The sequence below is a fragment of the Strix uralensis genome, chromosome 16 (genome assembly GCF_047716275.1).
Source record: "Strix uralensis isolate ZFMK-TIS-50842 chromosome 16, bStrUra1, whole genome shotgun sequence".
NCBI classification, from domain to species: Eukaryota; Metazoa; Chordata; class Aves; order Strigiformes; family Strigidae; genus Strix; species Strix uralensis.
The window spans coordinates 3,708,816-3,727,898 of NC_133987.1; the positions used below are offsets into that span (position 1 = coordinate 3,708,816).

General features: G+C 65.5%; 1 protein-coding gene across 5 annotated transcripts; it reads left to right on the forward strand.

Annotated features, from left to right (window-relative positions):
- Positions 1–233: 233 nt before the first annotated feature.
- Positions 234–18,103, forward strand: SBK1 (SH3 domain binding kinase 1). Of its 5 annotated transcripts, XM_074886170.1 has the most exons (5): positions 6,878–6,992; positions 8,409–8,626; positions 14,135–14,332; positions 14,447–14,649; positions 15,385–18,103. In XM_074886170.1, the coding sequence occupies exons 3-5, from the start codon at positions 14,137–14,139 to the stop codon at positions 16,165–16,167; spliced, it is 1,182 nt and encodes a 393-aa protein (XP_074742271.1). In that variant the 5' UTR covers positions 6,878–6,992; positions 8,409–8,626; positions 14,135–14,136; the 3' UTR covers positions 16,168–18,103. The 5 variants fall into 5 exon arrangements, with proteins under 5 accessions (XP_074742269.1, XP_074742268.1, XP_074742271.1 ...); XM_074886168.1 differs by lacking the exons at positions 6,878–6,992; positions 8,409–8,626 and adding an exon at positions 234–980 and having other exon boundaries at positions 14,130–14,332; XM_074886167.1 differs by lacking the exons at positions 6,878–6,992; positions 8,409–8,626 and adding an exon at positions 234–980.
- Positions 18,104–19,083: the final 980 nt, after the last annotated feature.

Genomic DNA, 19,083 nt, shown 5'->3' on the forward strand with positions numbered 1-19,083 from the left:
GGGGGACAGAGCATGAGTTTCTCAGTGACAGCCGGTGCACTGGGTGGGTGAGTTGAGTTTGCCAGGTCTCAGCTGCAGCGCTGGCAAACCCCAAGGCAGCAGCCTGGAGCCGGGAGAGGGCAGCTGGAGCTGGGCAGGGCCGGCGGCGGCAGCCGAGGAGTTAACTTCCCAGCCTCACTGCATGAATCTGGAGCTATTAATACTCGCACGCTGGTTTAGCTGTCAGAGCGAGCGGCTGCTCTGCCGGTGAGACAAGCCCCGCGGAGCCGCAGCTCGCCGACGACACAACTTTCCTCCGTGAGCGCGTGGGGCTCCCGGCCCAGCCACCTGCCTGCCAGACCCTGCCAGACTCTGCTGGATCCTGCCAGACCCTGCCGGACCCCACCTGCTGCAGGCCCCTGCGCAGGGGACACTTTCCCTGGCAGCACCGCGGGCACTGTCCTCTGCGTCCACCACCGTCCGGTGCCACATGGGCACTGGGGCCCAGAGAGGGGCAGCCGCTTCTACTGGCCTCTGAAGCACCATAGGGCTTGGCCGGGGCCTCATCCTGCCCTGCTGGACCCCTCGGCGTGGGCAATGCCAACCCTGGTTCCTGCCCACACCCCCTGAGGACTGGTGCTGCCTCTGGCTGGGCTGCACAATGGGTGCTGGGGTGGCACTGGGCATTGCTGGCCCTGGAGCGAGGGCGACGTGGGACATGGCACAGCCTGGCGCTGCCTCCATTCACGGTGAGGAGCCAGCACCAGCACTCAGCCCAGCCGCGTGAAGGGCTCCCTGACACCATGGCCCTGGGCGGGCGAGCGTGAGCCTCCGGCCGCCGGCGGCACTGGTGTGGGGGAGGAAGATGCCAACACCTCTCCGGCGCTGCCTGGCCTGTGGTCCCCCTCGCCCAGGCACGGTGGCCACCGGAGTTGAGCAATGGATTCCTTCTGCTTCGTCTGCTTCCAGAAAGAGGAGCTGCAGCCCCTGCACCTGCACAGGTCAGTGCCACAGTGTCCGGTCGGGCAGCACGCCGCTGGTGGGGACACACGGTGAGCCCATGAGGGATGTGGGACCCCGGCACTGAGTTGGGCTGGGGGATGATGCCTGGCATGATTGCCACCTCCCTTGGCCGTGAAGAAGTTTCCCTTGGAGCAGACGCATCCTCTCCTGGCCAGAGATCAGGGCCCGGCGCTGTGCCGGGGAGAGGCTGCGTGCACAGCACGTGTGCGCATCCACCATGTGCTTCCCCAGCGGCAGCTCTCCCGGGCACGGGGTGGGTGTCCCGTGCCATGCCGTGCTGTGCCGAGTGGTGCCGGTGTGCCAATGGGAACGGGCTGTCGGCAGTGGTGTGTGAACCCTCGGCATCCCGGAGCCATCCCACCTGCTCCTGCTCATCCAAATGGGGGTCCCTGGCTGGACTCTGCCCCCAGGCCTTGCTGCTGCCCCTGGGGCAGAGGCTAGCTGGGGGATCAGGGCAGTTGGGGGGTCCCCAAGGAGGGCCACGAGGCTCCCCAAGGCCTGGCCCTCTCGGCAGCAGCACTGGCGCTTGCCTCCCCCCATCCCCGAAAGCTCTTCTCCCGTCGCGCTGCTGAGCAGCAGCCAAGGCGAATGTGCTGGTGCCGGAATTAGCCAGGCAGCCGGCAGGGATGTGAGGTGTGAACGCCGGCACATGGTGTGCCCAACTGCTCCTCAGTGGCACTGAGCCACTGCCAGCTCCTGTCCCGCGCCACCAGCCCCAGGCCAAAGCTCCCACCCCGCCGCAGCCGGGACCCCCCCCCCCATAAGCACTGTCTGCCCATGGTGAGGTCCGGGGGGGCGGCGGTGCCAGGCTGGGGGCCAGGCAGGGCTATCGCTGGGCTGTGGGCGCGTGCCAGTCCAGGCAGTCTGTCCTTCCTCCCGGCATGCAAGAAGCCGTAGGATTTGTTTTGGTGTAAATCATGGTTTTTGGAGTCTCAGTTCCCGTGAGTCACTGCCCACAAGCTCAGCACCAGCTGGGAAGGCTCCAGGAGGTGGGGGGGGGGACACTATGGGACCAAGGATGGGAGAGGGCCCTTGGGTGTGGGTGCTGCAGAGGGGTGCGGAGCCTCCCCGGGACTCTCGTCTCGCAGCCCGACCCTGGTTTGGAGCCGACCAGCTGCATCCAGCCTGTGCTGTGCCACAAGTGGCACGAGTTTGGCGTTCTCAGCCAGGGAGGGGTGAGCCCACAGTGGCAGCGTGGTGACCCGAGGTCCTGCATGGTGGCCGTGGGGACCACCCCTCCCTGCGCAGGGAGATGGCAAGGGATGGACACCCGTGGCTTGTCCCCAGAGACTTCTCCCCGTCCTGCCCTGCTTCAAGGTGGGCAGCACGGGGTGGGGCTCCCCAGCCCCCAGCACCCCCCTGGTTGTCACCAGCCTGTCCCCCCCAGCCTTTCCCTGGACCTGCCTCCAGCCCATGGGGACAGGGCTGCCATCACCCGCCACCTCCAGCACAGCAGCTACTGGGGTGGAGTCCCCCTGGGCAGGGGGGGGCCGGGGTGTGTGCAGGCAGAGGGACCCACCAGGTGCTCCCCGCTCTGCCACCGACCCACTGCCTAGCCCTGGGCCTGTCACTCTGAGCCGGCGGGAGCGTGTGGGCCCACGCGCGTGGGTGCCGGAGGCAGCGTGTCTGTCCCCGCAGCCTCGCTAGATGGTGCCAGGAGAACGGGCTGCGAGCGGAGGCGGCCGCAGGTGCTCAGTGCCGGACGGTGCCAGGCTGGCCGGGGTGTCGGGGTGCCGGGGCAGGCCCTGCGGCTCTCCCTGTGCTCCCGGGTCGGTCCCGCTTGTTACTTCGACCCCCCTTGGTGATGGAACGGGAAATGCTGCAAGTGGGAGCTGTGGGCACAGCTGTGCCGCAGCCCCCGGCAGAGATTCAGCTGGTGTCTGCAGCTTCAGAGCCAGATGAGGGGTGGGAGCGGGACAGTGCCGTGACCCTGCCACACCCCCAAATCCCACCTCCCCCATGAAGAAACACGCTCTGCTTCTTCTCAGAAGAAACCCACTCTTTCCTTTCAACCCAGTAGCTGAATAGTCATCATTATGCTCCAGAGTCAACACCACGTCCAAGCTCCCTGCAAGTGGCTGCAGGCACACGGTGCCACAGGTCCTGTGCTGGGGGGCCAGCATGCAGGGTGCTGTGCCTCCCTCCTGGCTGGCTTGGGTCCATTCTGTCCCCCCCAGAAGCACGGGATGGGGCCTGGGGGGGCTGCAGGAGGAGAGGCAGCACCCCAACTTGGCGTGTCCCCACCACACAGCCGTGCTGCAGATTGTGGCCCGTGGCACCGGGGCTGCATCTCCTCCCTGACCTTGAGAGCAGCTGCTGGGAATCTTGTCCTGGCAGCCCCAGGCAGGGCTGGCAGCACCCTGCTCGGGGGCACCACCGAGGTGGGGGGCACTTAGCCCCAGTGCTCCGGGAACCAGCTCCCACCAGCCCCCTTTCCCCTTGAAATCCCCCTGGCTGGGCTCTGTCCCCAGGGACCGGGGGGGGGCACCCAGGCCCCCCGACATGGGTCGAGCAGCCCCGGCCACCCGGAACAGACAGCGGGCAGCGAAGGTCATGCCGGTGCCTGCGCCGAGCGGCGAGGCTGGCCTAACCGCAGCAGCAGGGCAGGGGGATTCGGGGCTCGGTGGGTGCTGCGGGGGGGAAGAAACATCCAAAAGCAGCTGGGAGACGCCGCCGGCTGCTCCCCGGGCTGAGCGTGTCCCCTCCGCTGGCAGTGCGGCTCCCAGCGTGCTCCGCTCCCGCATCGCCCTCCTCCTTCCCTCCCCGCCTGCTCCTTCCCAGCATCCCCGCCAGCATCTTCAGGCAGGTTTTAGCTCATGTCACCGGAGCGTGACAGGCTGCGGGCGGCCGTGCACCCTGACCCACGTGCTCTGCGGGGCACGGCCTCTTGGCTCCCACTCTGCCGGGGGGGGACCAAGTGACGGTGAAGGGACGAGTGACCTTCTTGCTGAATTTGGAGGGGATTGGGCTTGTCAGAAATATTTGGGGCTTTTCAGGTCATTTCCCCACCGCCCGCCCTGCCTGAGCACATCCCCATGGCACGAGCCAGGATATTTCCTCTCCGAGCAGAAATCCTGGGGGCATTGGTGGTCCCTTGGGGAGCCGTGGGCTCATCGCAGGGTTTGGGATCGAGCTAGGTGATAAACATATTTGGTCCAGCTCCTTTCATCTCACAAATCTTAATTAGCTATTAATATTCTCTAAGTGCTTTGAAGACCACAAGCTCGATGCAAACACTAACTGGTGCTATTGGTGTTACTATTATTCAATCTGTGTGTGACCCACGTGCTGGTGATGTGCTGGTCTGCAGCCTGGCAGCTGCAAAATGAGCCACCGACCCCCACGGAGCCCCACAGAGCCCTGCTGAGTCCCATGGAGCCCCACAGAGCCTTGCTGAGTCCCATGGAGCCCCATGGAGACCCACGGAGCCCCGCTGAGCCCCATGGAGCCCCACAGACCTTGCTGAGCCCCATGGAGCCCCATGGAGCCCTGCTGAGCCCCATGGAGCCCTGTCACAGCCCGGCTGGTCTCTCACCGACAGCTCAGCCTCTGTGTACCTGGGGCACGGCACAGACCCATCCTCCAACACCAGGGTGGTGGCACCGGGAGCCGAGCCGTGTGTGGGGTGTGCCACCGTCCCTGCAGCCCCCCCACGGTCCCCAGGCAGACTCCTGGGCACTGGCACCTCGCGCCTGACCTAGAAACAGCCCCGAGCTATAAATAGGGCGAGCGCAGGAGAGCTCAGAGGCGCAGCTCGAACCGCAGCGAGCAGGAGGCTGCGGGAGCCGGGGAGCCGTGGCTGTGGGACGGCATGGCAAGGGCAGGCAGGGGACACGGAGACACGGGGCCTTGTGCAGGTGTCATGGGAAGGGACACGGGGGGGACCCACTCCATCCCCAGCAGCCGGTGGAGTGGGACGCGCGAGGATGGCCGCGGTGGCTTTCACCAGCCCGTGTCCTGCTTACCCAGCAACACAGGGAGCACCCCAGCTCTGCCCCATCTCCCACACCATTCCTGTTCCTGGCACCTTCACCCCTAAGCTGCCACCCCTTTCCCAGCCCCACAGCAGCTTCTCTGAGCACCCCTCCAGCACCCATCCAGCCTGCCCTTGCTGGGTCACCGGGCTCCGGTGATGCAGGGGTCGGCATTTTTCCTCCTGTGCCATGCGGATGCCCCCATCCTGGTGGGGATGGTCCATACGCGGAAGCTGTGGTGCTGGGAGCTGTGGCAGGGACCGGCGAGTGGAGCGGGGATTGAAGGGACTGTCAAGAGCTTGTGAGCCGCAGCCGCCTCTCCCACTGCCCACACACAAGGCCAGTGATGCCCCGGGTGGCTGCCGGACGGGAGAAGGGTGGCAATGTCACAGCAGCACCTGGCACCGAATTAAAGAGAAGTGTCAGAATGTGATTCAGCCTCTTGTTTTAAAGTCATTCATAAAAAGACTAATTGCTCGGTGTGCTCGACTGGAAGCGGATTAGAGCTGCCAGTGAGTCAGTGGTGAGGGCTCCCCTGCCCGCCTGGCAGCGGGGGGTTCAGGTGCCAGCGGGAGGGCCCCGGTCCCGCACAGCCAGTTCACACGGCCCACGCGGTGCGTGGGAACAACCCGCTGTCCCCCCTTGGAGCGTGGGGCAGCCCCACGGCTGTGGGTCGGCTCAAAGCGGCGTTGCGGAAGCGAAGGGACCCGGCGCCCAGCTATGAGCCAAGGAAGCCCCAAAGTGAGTTGTGGTGTGTTAAAACCTTCCTGCTCGGCCCCGGCAAGTGCAGGAAGAAATCCGGAAAGACTGGATGTGCGCAGGGATGCTCCGAGGAGGAGCGTGGTGCCCACCCCTCACCTTCCTCCAGGAAAGCTGCCATCGTCCCCTGAGCTGGGAGTGCCCAGGAGCTCCCGGTGCCCGGTGCCCAGTGCTGGCATCGCTTGCCGAACGTGTTGCCAAACTTTAAGGAGGCTGAAAGGAAGCCTGTCTGCCTCAGCCGGCTTTCTCTGGCACGGTCCAGACGGTCCCGCCACCATGAGAGCATGGGGGGACACCGCGTGTCCCGCACGTGTTTGGGGTGGCACTTCCGAGGGGGGACACACCACGTGTCCTGCACGTGTTCGGGGTGGCACTTCGGAGGGGGGGATGCCACGTGTCCCACACATGTTCGGGGTGGCACTTCGGAGCGGGGGATGCCACGTGTCCCACACATGTTCGGGGTGGCACTTCGGAGGGGCGAGCCCACGCCACGGTGGGCATCACCCGCGCTGAAGGGGAAGAGACACCAAGTCGCGGGGGGTCGGGGGGGGGGCGGTAACCGGCCCGCAGCAGGATGTGGCCCTGCGCAAGGACATTCCCGACAGTGAACCCCAGATGTTCCAGGCTTGGACTATGGTGTTGCTGCCTGCAGTGACGAGTCGCGTGGGGACGGGGTGAGGAGCCCCATCCCCGCGTGGGAACTGCAGAGGAACCTGCCCCAGCCCCTGCTCCCCGCCGTCCCCCCCGGGGGGGGCTCTTGGGGCCGAACCCCGTGGTGCCGGAGCCCCGAAGGCCAGCGGGGAGGCGGCCGCCTCAGCTGCGGCCCCCGGCTCCTGCCCCGGTACCGCCGGTAAACCCACCCGCAACCCCCGCGTGGGCCTGGGCCGGAAGGGTGCGGGTGCTGGGGGGGGGGGCACGGGACCGGGGAGCCCCCCGCACCGCCGCCAGCGCCCGGGGCAACGGCGGCGGCGCCCCCACTTCTGCCCCCCCCCCCCCTCCCCGGGGCGGTGCCGGTGCCGGGCGGAGCGCGGGGCGGTGCGGGGGGCGGTGCGGGGGGCGGTGGCGGCGCTGCCCTGCCGGGGGGGGGGCGGGGGGCGCCGCGCTCCGCTCCGCTCCCTCCGCTCCTCCGGCGGCGGCGGGGCCGCGGCATGAGCCCGGCGGTGCGGGCGGCGAGCGGCGCGGCGCGGCCCCGCGCGGGGGGCGGGCGGCGGCGGCTCCTCTCCCGCCGAGCACGGGGCGCGGCGGCTCGCCCCACCGGTAAGGCGGCGGCGGCGGTGGGGAGGGGAGGGGGCGCGGGGGGCGCCGCCCGCTCCGGTACCGGCCCGCGCCTTTGTGGCGGGCGCGGCGGGGCCGCCCTTTTGTCTGCCCGCACGGCGCCGGGAGCGGCGGGGGGCGGGGGGCGACCGCGGCGGGTCCCCGCCAGCCGAAATAACCATCACGGTACAACCGGGGCTCCGGGATGAATGGGGGGGGTCGTCTCCCGCCGCTCCCCGCAGAGCCGGGGGGGGATCGCCGGGGCGCTGCGGGTGCTGCCCCCGGGGGCTCGGCCGCCGCCCCGGCAGGAGCGCGGGGTCCCGCCGGCGGCCGCCCCCCCCCCCGCCCCGCCGGGTCCCCGCTCCGGCCGCTGCCACCTGCGCCCCGGCCCGGCCCCGGCCCTGCGGCAGCGGGGACAAACTCGGGGCCGGAGACGGAAGCGGCGTGAGTCACACTTGAGAGGAGTTTGTGCCGGAGCGGCGCCGGGGGCCGGGTGGGGGGACGGTGGGGCGACCGGGGGGCTTGTGCCCTCGGAGCCCTGCGCTGGCCCCGGGGCCGGCTTCCGAAGGAGAAAGAGGGTCCCGGTGAATTTGGGGGGGTGGGGGGGGTGGCTCTGGAAGGATGCGCTGCGATGGAAGGCGGCTGGAAGCAGGGGAAGGGGAGCAGGGAGGGGAGAGCGGGTGAGAGGTGGCCTTGGGGGCAGCTCAGGCCATGTCCCCTCGTCATCCCCCCTCAGCTGTCATCCCCCCTCGTCCCCCCTCGCTGCCAGCGCGGGTGCGGGTGCAGGAGCCGGCCTCCAGCCCGCGCAGCCTCTCGCCGGCTGCGGCTGGGGAAGGGGGAGTGTGACCCACTTTCCTCCAGGTCCGGCCTCGCTGGCGCGGTGGCCGCGGGCGGGCGACGCCAGCCGCGTGTCCTGCCGCAGCTCGGGGACAGGCGAGCGGCGCGGGGGGCTGGGGCGATTCGGTCTCGCCACCCCTCAGCGCTGGCGTTGGGGTGTCGGCTGCTGGGAGGCGAAGCCTCGGAGCTGGGTGCCCGTGTGCCCAGCGGGCTCTCGGCGTGGCCCTGAGCGGGCTGTTTCCATGCCCTGCCCAGGGTGCTGCGGGGGGGACAGGCTGCCTGGGGGGACACGGGGGCGAAGGCGAGGTCAGGGACAGGTGGGAGCATCCCCCTCGGTGGGAGCCGGGGCTGAGGCAGGGGCCGCCGGGGCGATGCTGGGGGGTTCCAGCAGCTCCGGCCATGAGGGTCCCATGCGGGGCCGCGCATAAAGGCCGCGAGGCCCCTCGGAGCGGAGACGGGGCTGATTTTTGCAGCAGGGTGACGCGCCCCGCTGCCCCCGAGAGCGAGAGGGGCCGGTGGGCCCTGCCCGTGGGGGCCGAGCGGGCGACGGGCAGGTGCCGCTCGGGGCGTTTGTCTTTGCAGATCCCAAACGTGCGACGCTGCCGGCGCTGGTGGAAGAGTTTTGGGAGGGAGATGATGACAGGCTGATGAAACCAATCAAACAATGAAGTAATCATAAATCCCCGGTGCCGGCGGCGAAGGCGGGAGGAGCTGGAGGCTGGAGTAGCTGAGGTCCTAACGAAGCCATCCTGCTCATCAGGAAAAATCCCGGGAGGCCGAAGCGCTGAAAGGCAGCCAAGGTCCTGCTGTCGGGGGCCGATGGACGGAGACGGCGCGGTGCAGATGAAGGCAGGGAAAATCCTGCCGGCAGCACTGGGAGAGCAGTGTGGAGGGCCCGGAGGATGGCGGCGGGAGGGGAGAGCGGTGGCTCCCTGGGGAGCGGCTGCCACACGTCCCTCGGGAGGATGGCGAGAGCTGTCGGAGGAGAGAGTCCGGGTGCTGCTTTATTTGCTCTTCCCAAATTTGCCTGTGAAACCTCAATCCTAGGGCCAAAGGCTGAAGAAGCTTGTCACAGGCTCATGGCCGGGATGGGAAACGGTTCCTGCTACAGGGAATGCTACGGATGGGTGTGGCGGGGCCTGACCCTGCCCTGCAGCTGAGACACCCCCCCGGGAGAGCGGCTCCCGGCGACTGGGAGCCCGCGCGTTTCGGCATCTTTGTCGGCTTTGCCAAAGCTGATCCTGGTGCTGGGCAGTCTGCTCCGGTCCTGGCAAGGAGCTGGTATGAGAAACTCCGGATAACTGGGAATTCCGTGCCATCGTGCAGAGAAATGTCCCAGACTGGGAGCACTGGGATGTCACGGTTGCTGCGGGTGCTTTGGTGGAGGTTTGGTGCTGGTTCAGGCTCGTGGTGCAAGCGGCGCTTGAGCGTTTCCCAGCACCTTCCCACTGCCATGGAGCCAGCGAGGCGACATGGGAGATGTGCCCCTTCCAGCGCCTCTTTGGGGGGTGGCTGCTCCTCCTGGGTAGCGGGGTGCTGGCAGAGGGGCTCTTCTTGAAATGCTGCCCGCCTGCAGCCGCTGGCCGGTTTCCCTGCGCCGTGCGCGACCAGCCGCCTCCCGGACACGCTCGGCTTGTCCTGAGCGGCTTTGGACAGCCCCAGGGTGGTGTGTGGGCAAAGGGACCCTCTCCCCATGCACGTTTTGCTGCTTTTGGTGGGGTGGGAGGCAGCGGCCGGCCTGGGCGGAGGGCCGATGTGGCTGCAGGGTGTCCGGACACAGTGGGTACCCGTGGCTTGGAGCCCCCACGAGATGCCTGTTCCCTCCTCCATGTCCACGGAGACGTCGGCCTTGTTAGGCCAAGGTGCCTTTGCGAGCCCTCCCTGGGCGCCGGCGTGCCGCTGCCCCTGGGAAGCGCAGCTAATAACGCCTCGCGCCGGCGGGTCCCAGCGGCACGCAGGAGAGGAGAGGATGTCCCCAGAACGGGGTCAGGCGGGAGCGGAGGTGGCGGAGGCTGGAAATGGAGTGGGGCGCTGGGAAGCAGCAGCTCGGCGCAGGGCACGGCTGAGCCCCCCTCGCCCCGGTGGCACCCGGTTGGGGCAGCACCGGGGTGGTGCCAGGGGTGGGGGGCCGGGAGCAGGCACGGCCCCGGCAGGGCCAAGCGCTCGCTTGGAAATGACTTTGCCGGCTCAGCGGGTGGTTTAGAGAAAATAGGGGAGGTTTGGGCGCCAGCCAGGGTGCGGAGGGAGTGAGCTCCCTCCCGACGGGTGCTTGGCCTCCAGCCTGCCAGGCTTGGGGGGGGGGAGTCAGTGTTAACTGCTAATAACGAATGCCAATTACACCATCATTAATGAGCACGCTGCTGTTGTAGTGAGCGTCACAGCGGTGGGAGGGTTTGGCGTTGGGGGGGGGGGCGGAAATCAAAGCTCTGCAGAATACACGTGGTGCAGCTGGGGCACCCGCAGGGGCAGAGCAGCGTGTGCCTGCGCCCGCCCCGCTGCTGGGGATTTCTCATTTCCCTGCTCTCTAAAGAGAAATCTGGGTCTTGTAGAGACCCTAACCCTGTCCTGTGTGGTTTTACCCTTTATCTTCCCAATTCCTTGCCCCAGAACAGCCCAGGGTGTGAGTTCTGGCCCCTCGCCAGGCTTCCAGCATGCTGCCTCGCTGTAGAGACCCCTGTGTTGGGCTCAGCCCGAAACATTTCTCCTTTAACCCCACTCAATAACCGGGTTGTTTTCCTGACTTGTCAGTCTCTGACATGGCTGGAGGGTACTTTTTCCCCCTTCCCCTCTTAATTTTTAAGGAGCTGCTGCTCCAGCAGCCTCCTCTGCCAGGTGCCTGGGGCAGCTCTCCCAGGCGGCCTCTGCTCCTCTCAATGAGCTCTTAATGAGTTTGCAATTACTTATTGGCAAAGCCGATGCGCCCAGGGCTGGGCGTGCAGCGGAGCGGGATGCGGAGCAGGGGAAAGCATCCCCTTGCAGGGAGCGGTGTCAGGGTGAGAGCGGGTTGGTGGTGCCGGCCCCGGTGCCCAGTGGGGTGCTGGGCTCTGGATACGGGATGTTGGGGTCTGGATATGGGATGCCACCCTCCCGGGAGCTGCTCCACGGTGTTGGGGATGGAGCCAGGGAGGTTTGGGGAGCGGAGCGGCAGTTGCCGACGGAAGACGAGTGGCTGCCTATAAATACCTGCCAGGGAGCAAGGAAGAGGTGGGTGGATTATCCTCCTCACTCAATGAGATAAATGGTTCTGAAGCTTAAACAGAGAACAATTTTAGTCTGAATAGTAGGAGAAACGGTTCAGGATGTGGAGATGACGGCACAAACCACCTGCGGTGAGCGGCGGGGTCCCGGTGCCACTTGGCAGCATCTTCACTGCCCTTTTGCTGTTGCCTGGGGTCTCGTGCTGCAGGGGCCTTCGCCAGGACTCAGCCGGGATGCGCATCGTTCCTCCCCGCTTTGAAAAGCTCCTTCAAGAACACCCAAAACAACTGAGCCAGGCGGTTTTGGCTTCCTTCGGGCGCGGCGCTGGCTCCTCTCCCCACCGTGCTTCAGGGCTGAGCCGTGGAGGCGGGAGAGGAGCTGGTGTGCTGTGAAAAGGCCCCGTTTCTGCTCTGGTTTGACCTGATGCGACATGCGGCTGCACGGGTGGTTGCATTGGCATGACTGGCGTGGGCTGAGGACGTGGGACCTCGACCCTGGCCATGCCGGGCTGGCAGCATCTCTTGTTGTGCTGGCACGGGCGCCCCGTCCCCCGCCATCCCCGTGAGTGTGCAGAACCAGCTGGAAACGAGCCCTCGCTCCCTCTCCCCGCCGCTGCCCCACTTTGCTGCTTACATCAAAACCAACATGTTTTCAAAAGTATTTCAATTTTTAATGAAAATTTCTGCGTTTACACTTTTTTTGGCCTTGGTACGTTGGTATTTTGCCCACCATCAACTGGTTGGTTTTCCCTGGGATCGGCGTTGGCTCTGTGTTCCCCTTCGCCTTGACAGTGGGGTGCGTTGCACCGAGCCGGCTGTAACGGGGGCACCGTGGCAGGATCCCAGCAGTGTCCGTGTCCCCACCAGCGTCCGCGGCAGCACGGCCCCGCGCCTGCCCCGCCAACCCGCTCCGCGGCAGGTTTGCCTGCTCCATAAAGCACCACAAACGCAGCAGCCGCAGCCCTGGCGTGGCTGTGAAAGCCTGGCAGGTGGCAGGCAGGCAGCAGGCAGGGGACCTGCTGTGGTGAGACACCCGTTTCTGACGGGTGTTTTTCAGTTGCCGGTCGGAGCTGCCTGGAAAACCCAACAGGTTTAGCCAAGGGAGAAAGCGAATAGCCCTTGACTTGGAGAGCTCTTTTAAGCAGCCATCAGTCCTTCACCTCCTCTCTCCCATCCCACTAGCAGGTTTTTTTCCTTAAACCCCAACTCTGCTGACTTGAATAATTGCATTTCAACACCGGTTAATTAAGAGACATTGACAAGCATGATTGTAAGTTCAAGTGTAGACAGAGTTCTTCTTGCAGGATGCTGGGAGCTGTTTTTAGTCATGCATCCATCGAGCTGCTGCGCTGATCCACCTCCACCTCCAGCACCCAGACGCTGAAATGGTGCTCCTCTTCCAGGAGGCCAATAAAACACTATGGAGATGAGCTGCTTTGGAGATCTTATGAGTCAAGCTGTTACATTTTTGGAACATCATGATGTTGAAGTTCCTTTTCTATTTTTTGCCCAACTTCCCAGGAAAAAAAAATAAATAAATTAAGAAGCTGCGCTCTGCTTTGGGATGAGAGGCAGCGCCATGGTGGAAAGAAAGGAGGGAGAGGTTGGAGATCAGGCTCGGCCTTGTTGGGAAAGGGCTGGGAGGATCCTTGTGCATCAGGCAGCACCCTGTCCCCGGGGTGCTTCGGGGGCACCCATCCAGCACCATGTGGGGTGGTTGCCGCAGCCCCTGCATGGCCGTGGCACAGGGCTCAGCCCGTGGGCATTGCCCGGGCTCCCTCCCATGGGGGGTGGCTCGTGCGCACCCTCCAGTGGGGCCGCTCTCAGCCTCTGTCTTCAGCAGCCGTGGGCTCGCTGCCCGCGAAACACCCACGGCTGCAGCCGCCGAGCGCCCGCGCTGTGTCCCCGGCTGCCCGTGTTCCCGGCTCTGTCCCGGTGCCGATCAGACCCCCGGGTGCCGTTGGTCCTGGAGGCAAGCGGGATTCATTTTGAGCGGGAGTTTTTTTTCCCCCCGGTGAGACGCTGCATTAAAAATCTAAATATAAACCAGCGCCCGCTCGACTGTTGTCCCATGATTTTTGTCAATCATCTGCTACAAAACCAAAAGCAGCCGGATTTATCTGCTGAGGTACCCACCGGCCCTGGGGGGCTCGTGTCTCTACTCGGGGCTCGCTCTGCGCAGGGCGATGGTGCTGCGCTCTCGCGTGCGCTTGCAGCGTGGGGCGGCTGGGTGAGGCGCTGGGTTTGTGCTCTTGGGGATGAGGGAGGGCGATGCAGCATCCTCAGGACATCAGAGGAGACCCTGGGGTGGTTTCGCTGCTGCGGCAGTGTGGCGGGTGAGTTCAAGCTTGACACTCATTGTGGAGGTGGCCAGGGCGAGGAAAAAACGCTGCTGGTTTGTTGGGTGTGAGGAACATTGGCGCTGATGTCCGTGTGCTGTTGCACCAGAGTGTCCAGTGCCCTGGTAGGGGAAAGCGGAGTGTCGGTGCCGATGGATGGGCAGAGGCATATGGCGGGGTGATTTGCTGCAGAGCCATCGTGTCCCATTTGGTGCCTGCAGCATGGCCCTGGCCCCGCTCCGGAGCGTCACGGCTTGCAGGCGGGCTCGGTGCTGGAGGGGGCTGCAGTGCTCTGCGAAGGCGAGAGGGTGGAGGGGACAGGACTGGCTCCTGGGGTCCCCACTGGGGACTGCGGCAGCAGTGGGGAGCCCCAAAGGGTCTCAGCTCCCATCCTGCACAGTGGCTGTGAACACACCAGGGCTGAAGAAACATGTGTGTGTGTCCCCATGTCCCTGCCCTCCTGGCTCTGCCATGCCCCGAGCCCTCACTTGGCCCCCAGATATCCCCCCAAGTTGGAGGCACAGGGGCCACTGCCCCCCACAGCTGCCCCTGCAGAGGCTGGAGCATCCCATCCAGAGCCATTGGGTTGGTGGCCCCTGGGAACAGAGGGGTGGCACCCAGTGGGTGCTGCTCGGCACCACCCCAAGCAGCCCGGTGCCCCTCTGCAAGGCGCCATGGCTCCCAGCTCCGGGGATGGGGTGGGACAGGATGGGGTGCGGTGACTTTGCAGCACCCACCAAAAGCAGTGACGTGCCTCTGCCTTGCAGTGCAGCCATGAGTGCGGGTTCGATTGAGCAAGAGCCGTCGCGCAAGCTGGCCTGCTGCGGGGTGCCCCTCATCACCGAGGACATGCAGTCCCTGGCCATCCGCACCCTCTCTGGCACCGACATCAGCAAGCACTACGACCTCATCCGCGAGCTCGGCAAGGGCACCTACGGCAAGGTGGACCTGGTGTCCCACAAAAGCACAGGTGAGGGGAGTGGGGAGGGTGGGGGGGCACGGGGGACGCAGCCGCGCTGGGAGAGGGGTGCCCAGCATGTCCCAACCGTGCCCTGGGCTCACCCCCATCCCCTGTCCACCACAGGCACCAAGATGGCCCTGAAGTTCGTCAACAAGAGCAAGACGAAGCTGAAGAACTTCCTGCGGGAGTTCAGCATCACCAACACGCTCTCCTCCAGCCCCTTCATCATCAAGGTCTTCGATGTGGTCTTCGAGACTGAGGACTGCTATGTCTTCGCTCAGGAGTATGCCCCCGGTGGGGACCTCTTCGACATCATCCCGCCGCAGGTGGGAGCCCCCGCCCCTCCCACGGGAGCCTTTTTGGGGTGTAGGGGTTCAGTATGCCCAGGGCATGAGCAAAGCTGCTGCTGTGCTTTGGTGGCTGTGTGGGAGGGGCCCCATGCATGGGGACCCCGTCATCCCTGTATGGGTTGACCCCAACACAAGCAAGTCTGGGACCCATCACCCATCTCTTGGGTGTCCTGAGACCCATCACCTGTCCCTTGGGTGGCCTCAGACCCATCACCCATCCATTGGGTGGCCTTGGACCCATCACCCATCCCCTGGGTGTCCTGAGACCCATCACCCGTCCCTTCGGTGGCCTTGGACCCATCACCCGTCCCTTGGGTGGCCTTGAACTCATCACCCATCCCTTGGGTGGCCTCGGACCCATAACCTGTCCCTTGGGTGGCCTCAGGCCCATCACCCACCTCCTGGGGTGGCCCAGGACCCATCACCTGTCCCTGTAATGGTCTGGGACCCATCCCTGGGGTGGCCTGGGACCCATCACCCATCCCCTGGTTGTCTTGAGACCCATCCCCTGGAGATCCTGAGACCCATCACCCCTCCCTAGGGTGGCCTGGGACCCACCACCTATCTCCCTGCCGCAGAGAACACCCCAGATAAAAGCAGCCGTGACCGTGTTGGGCATGTACTGACATACCGGTACGGCGTCCCCGAGCTGGGAGGGATCACCGCGGGGTTCGGTGGTGGGGGGCTGATGCCGTGTCCCCGCGCCCGCAGGTGGGGCTCCCCGAGGAGCTGGTGAAGCGCTGCGTGCAGCAGCTGGGCCTGGCCCTCGACTACATGCACAGTAAGAGCCTGGTGCACCGGGACATCAAACCGGAGAACGTCCTGCTCTTCGACCGCGACTGCCGCCGCATCAAACTGGCCGACTTCGGCATGACCCGCAAGGTGGGCTGCCGGGTCAAGCGCATCAGCGGCACCATCCCCTACACGGCGCCCGAGGTTTGCCAAGCCGGCCGGGCGGAGGGCTTCGCCGTGGACACCAGCATCGACGTCTGGGCTTTCGGGGTGCTCATCTTCTGCGTCCTCACCGGGAACTTCCCCTGGGAGGCGGCGGCGGCTTCCGACGCTTTCTTCGAGGAGTTTGTGCGGTGGCAGAAGGGGCGGCTGGGGGGGCTGCCCTCGCAGTGGCGGCGCTTCACGGACAGCGCCCTGCGCATGTTCCAGCGCCTGCTGGCCCTCGACCCCGAGAAGCGCTGTCCCGTCAAGGAGGTCTTCTACTTCATCAAGTGCGACCTGATGGCCGAGGTGCGGCGCCGGCCCTCCTACCGGTCCCGCAAGCACGCTGGGGACAAGCTCCCGGCCGGTCCCCACCGCCACGAGGCGGCCGGTTCCTGCACCCCCGCCCCGCTCAAGAGGACCGTCCTGACCGAAGGGAGCGGACCCCGCGGCTCCGAGCCGAGTGCGGCCCCCCCGGGCACGGCGAGCAGGACAGACGGACGGCAGGACAAAGGCAAAGGGCAGATGGTCCTGGCCACAGCAATAGAGATCTGCGTCTGACGGCGCCGGGGTGGCACATGGCGGCCACCCGTCCATCCCGTCCTGTCCCCCGGCCCCGGGGACAGGGATGGGGGGTGTTGCTGGTGGTGGTGGCACGAGCCGGGACCAGGCTCTGGGTCTCCCAAAGCAAAAAAAGAAAAGAAACAAAAACGAAGAAGAAAAGGACAAAACTGGTTGCGCTCCATAGCGCTGAGGATGCTGATTCCCCCCACCCTGCCTGGGTGAGGCCGGCGGCGGGAGCCCGGCCAAGGGCTCCGCTCGCTGCCAGGGAGGACATCGGTGCCCCCAGCTCCTGCCACGGTCATGCTGCCCCCTCCAAGGCTCCCCCCTGGGTGACACAGGGAGGGCTCTCCCGATACGGGGAGGAAGAGCCGGGGGGTGCTGTGTGGGTGGGGGGGTCCGGGGCAGCCAGCACCCACCGGCTCTCCCCCACCCTGTGCTTGGCCCCTGGCTGGTGCGGGGGAAGGCCGATGACCCCGCACTGTGGAGGAGGCCTTTGGGGAGGTTTGGGGTGGTGATTTGCCCCCTTCCACCGGCCCCTACCCCACTGGTGGGGCATGGGAAGGGATGGGGAGGTGGACGCCAGGCCGGTGAGGGAGAGCCAGGGGGTCACCGGCAGCCCGGGACCCCCGGCAGCCCCAGTTGCCTCCCTGTCGTGGGAGGTGCTGGCAGCCATCGATGTAGCAAGTGTCCCTGTCTGTGTGTCGTCGTGCGTCCCAGCCACCACCACCGGCAGCCCCTGTCCCCGCTGCCCTGCCCCGCTGGAGGGACCGGTCCCCTCCTGGCCGGGAGCTGTGCTCCGGGCTTCGGCCGGCGGCCGCGGTGCCGCCTGTCCGGCAGGTCGGATGCTGGGGGCTGGGCTGGCTCTGCCGTGGTGGCGTCCCCTTGTCCCCTCCACAGACTTTTTGTACCCAGAGACTGGAAAAGGTGGTGGTGGGGGATCTCCAGGCTGGTCTGCACAACCTGGGGTGCAGGGCAGGGGGCTTCAAGCAGCCTCCCGACAGCCCGCATGGGTCCCTGTGCTGTCCCCACCACCCCTCCTTGCTGTCACCCCTTCCCCAAACCCCGGTTACCCTCCCCTGGGGCTGGCGGGGAGGATGCAGTGGGGTAAATCCCCCTGGGGCTGGCTGCGATGAGGCAGGGTGGTGGCAGCAGGAGCCACTGGTGGCCCGGTGGCCTCTTAGTGACAAAGTCATGGGGTGTGTGGGGGGGTCACAACTCCCGTCCTGGTTTCAGGCACCCAGGGCTGCCGGGATGGGGAGGCTGGGGGGCACCCCAAAGTGGCAGCGCCCAAGCCCTGGCACAGTTTGGGCTTCCCTCCCATCGGGTGGGTGCCGTGGGGACCCCCCCGTTCCCCCCAATTCCCGCACAAAGGGCTATAACGCTATTCAGCAGCAGCAGCAGCAGCAGTTTACACAGCAGGCGGGTGCCCAGCCGGCCCCTCCGCCTCCGCCGCTGCCCCCCCGTCCCCGCGGCACCCACCCCTGCCCGCCGCCCGCCCGCGGTGCCAGGGCCGAGGGCCGGTTTTAGAAGTAGCATTGCCCCGATGTAGAGACGCTAGGCGCGGTTTTTTCTCCTTTTTGCCTTAGGTCCCTCGATGTCCTCGATCTTTCGTGCAATAATGTAGATAAGGGATCCCGGCCGCCCCCGGGAGGGCTCGGTTGTACCTCCCCAGGCGGTCTGTCCCGCGGGGGGGTGCCCAGGTGTGATTTCTGTTCCTGTCGAGGTCGCTGTGTCGGTAGGTTGTCGGGTTTTTATTTCCAGTTCCCTCGGCTGTCGGGTTTCGGACCTTCTTCCCGTAGGAGAGGCTGTAGTGTCACAGACGTTACCTCAGTTTGTCACTGTTGAAAAGGATTAAAAAAAAAAACAAACCAAACACTAAAACCGTAAAAAATGACAAAATACATAGTCATAAAAGCAACAAAAAAATTCTCAATGGTGGTGAAGACTTTTTTTTAAAATAAAACAAACATGATGCTGCTTGTGCAGCCGCGGGCGGGCGGGGGGCTGCCTGTCTTTGCCCTGCCATGGCCTGGCACTCGCTGCCCCCCACTTCCACCCCGTCCCCCCATGCCTGGCTGCTGTGGTCACCCCGGGGCGGGAGGGAAGGGGCTGTGGGGCAGGGTGGCAGCACCCATGGGTGGGAGGGGACCCAGCTGCCCTCAGTGTGGCCCCCTCCAAACAGGCAGGGCTGCCTGATGCCAAGTGTATTCCAGCCACGTCCACAGGCTAATTTCAATTTCCTGGTAATTATGCAAATGAATGTGGATTTAATTAAGGGCAGATTTCATTAAAGTCTTCTTGGGGAAATGAGAACAGGGTGGGGGAGAGTGAGGAGGAGGAGGCAGAGAAGGAACAATGAAGGCAGTGCCTGCCCTGGAAGATAAATGGCTGCAGGGGATGCCGAGGGGATGGATCCCTTGGGCGCGGGGGTCCCGCCTGCCCCTGCCATGGCACCCCACTGCGGGGGGCTCCCAGCCCAGGGGCGGGGGCTGTGGGGGGCAGCGCCCGGGATGCGCCCCACGAGGATGCAGCAGCGGCTCCTCCGGCGCATCCCCAGCTCCGCTCCGGGGCCGAGGGCGGCGGGCAGCGAGCCTTCCTCATCCGCCGCCTTCAGCAGCGAAGGCTTTCATCCCCTTCCCCTTCCCATCAGGGCAGGGAAAAGCATTTTTTTGACTCGTGATTTATTTTTTTCTCTCCCCCAGCTAAAAATACGGATTTGGCCATGCCAAAAGGTCTAGGAAATCAATGTCATTGTCACCAGGCGCTGGCTGGAAGGACCCTCCCCTCCCCGATCGCAGACAAAAAAGGAAACGCTGCCATTTGACGTCTTTGAAATGAACCACTCGGGTTGCTTTCAGCTGAACTGTCTTTAATTCAAAGTGAAATGGCTAATTTTATCCCAGCAAGGTCGGG

Excerpts from the sequence above, each read along its gene's own strand:
- SBK1 (XM_074886167.1), top strand. The coding sequence starts at position 845 with ATGCCAACACCTCTCCGGCGCTGCCTGGCCTGTGGTCCCCCTCGCCCA. Across the intron at positions 981-14,134 it reads CAGCCCCTGCACCTGCACAG|CCATGAGTGCGGGTTCGATT; the intron begins GTCAGTGCCACA and ends CTTGCAGTGCAG. Across the intron at positions 14,650-15,384 it reads TCGACATCATCCCGCCGCAG|GTGGGGCTCCCCGAGGAGCT; the intron begins GTGGGAGCCCCC and ends CCGCGCCCGCAG.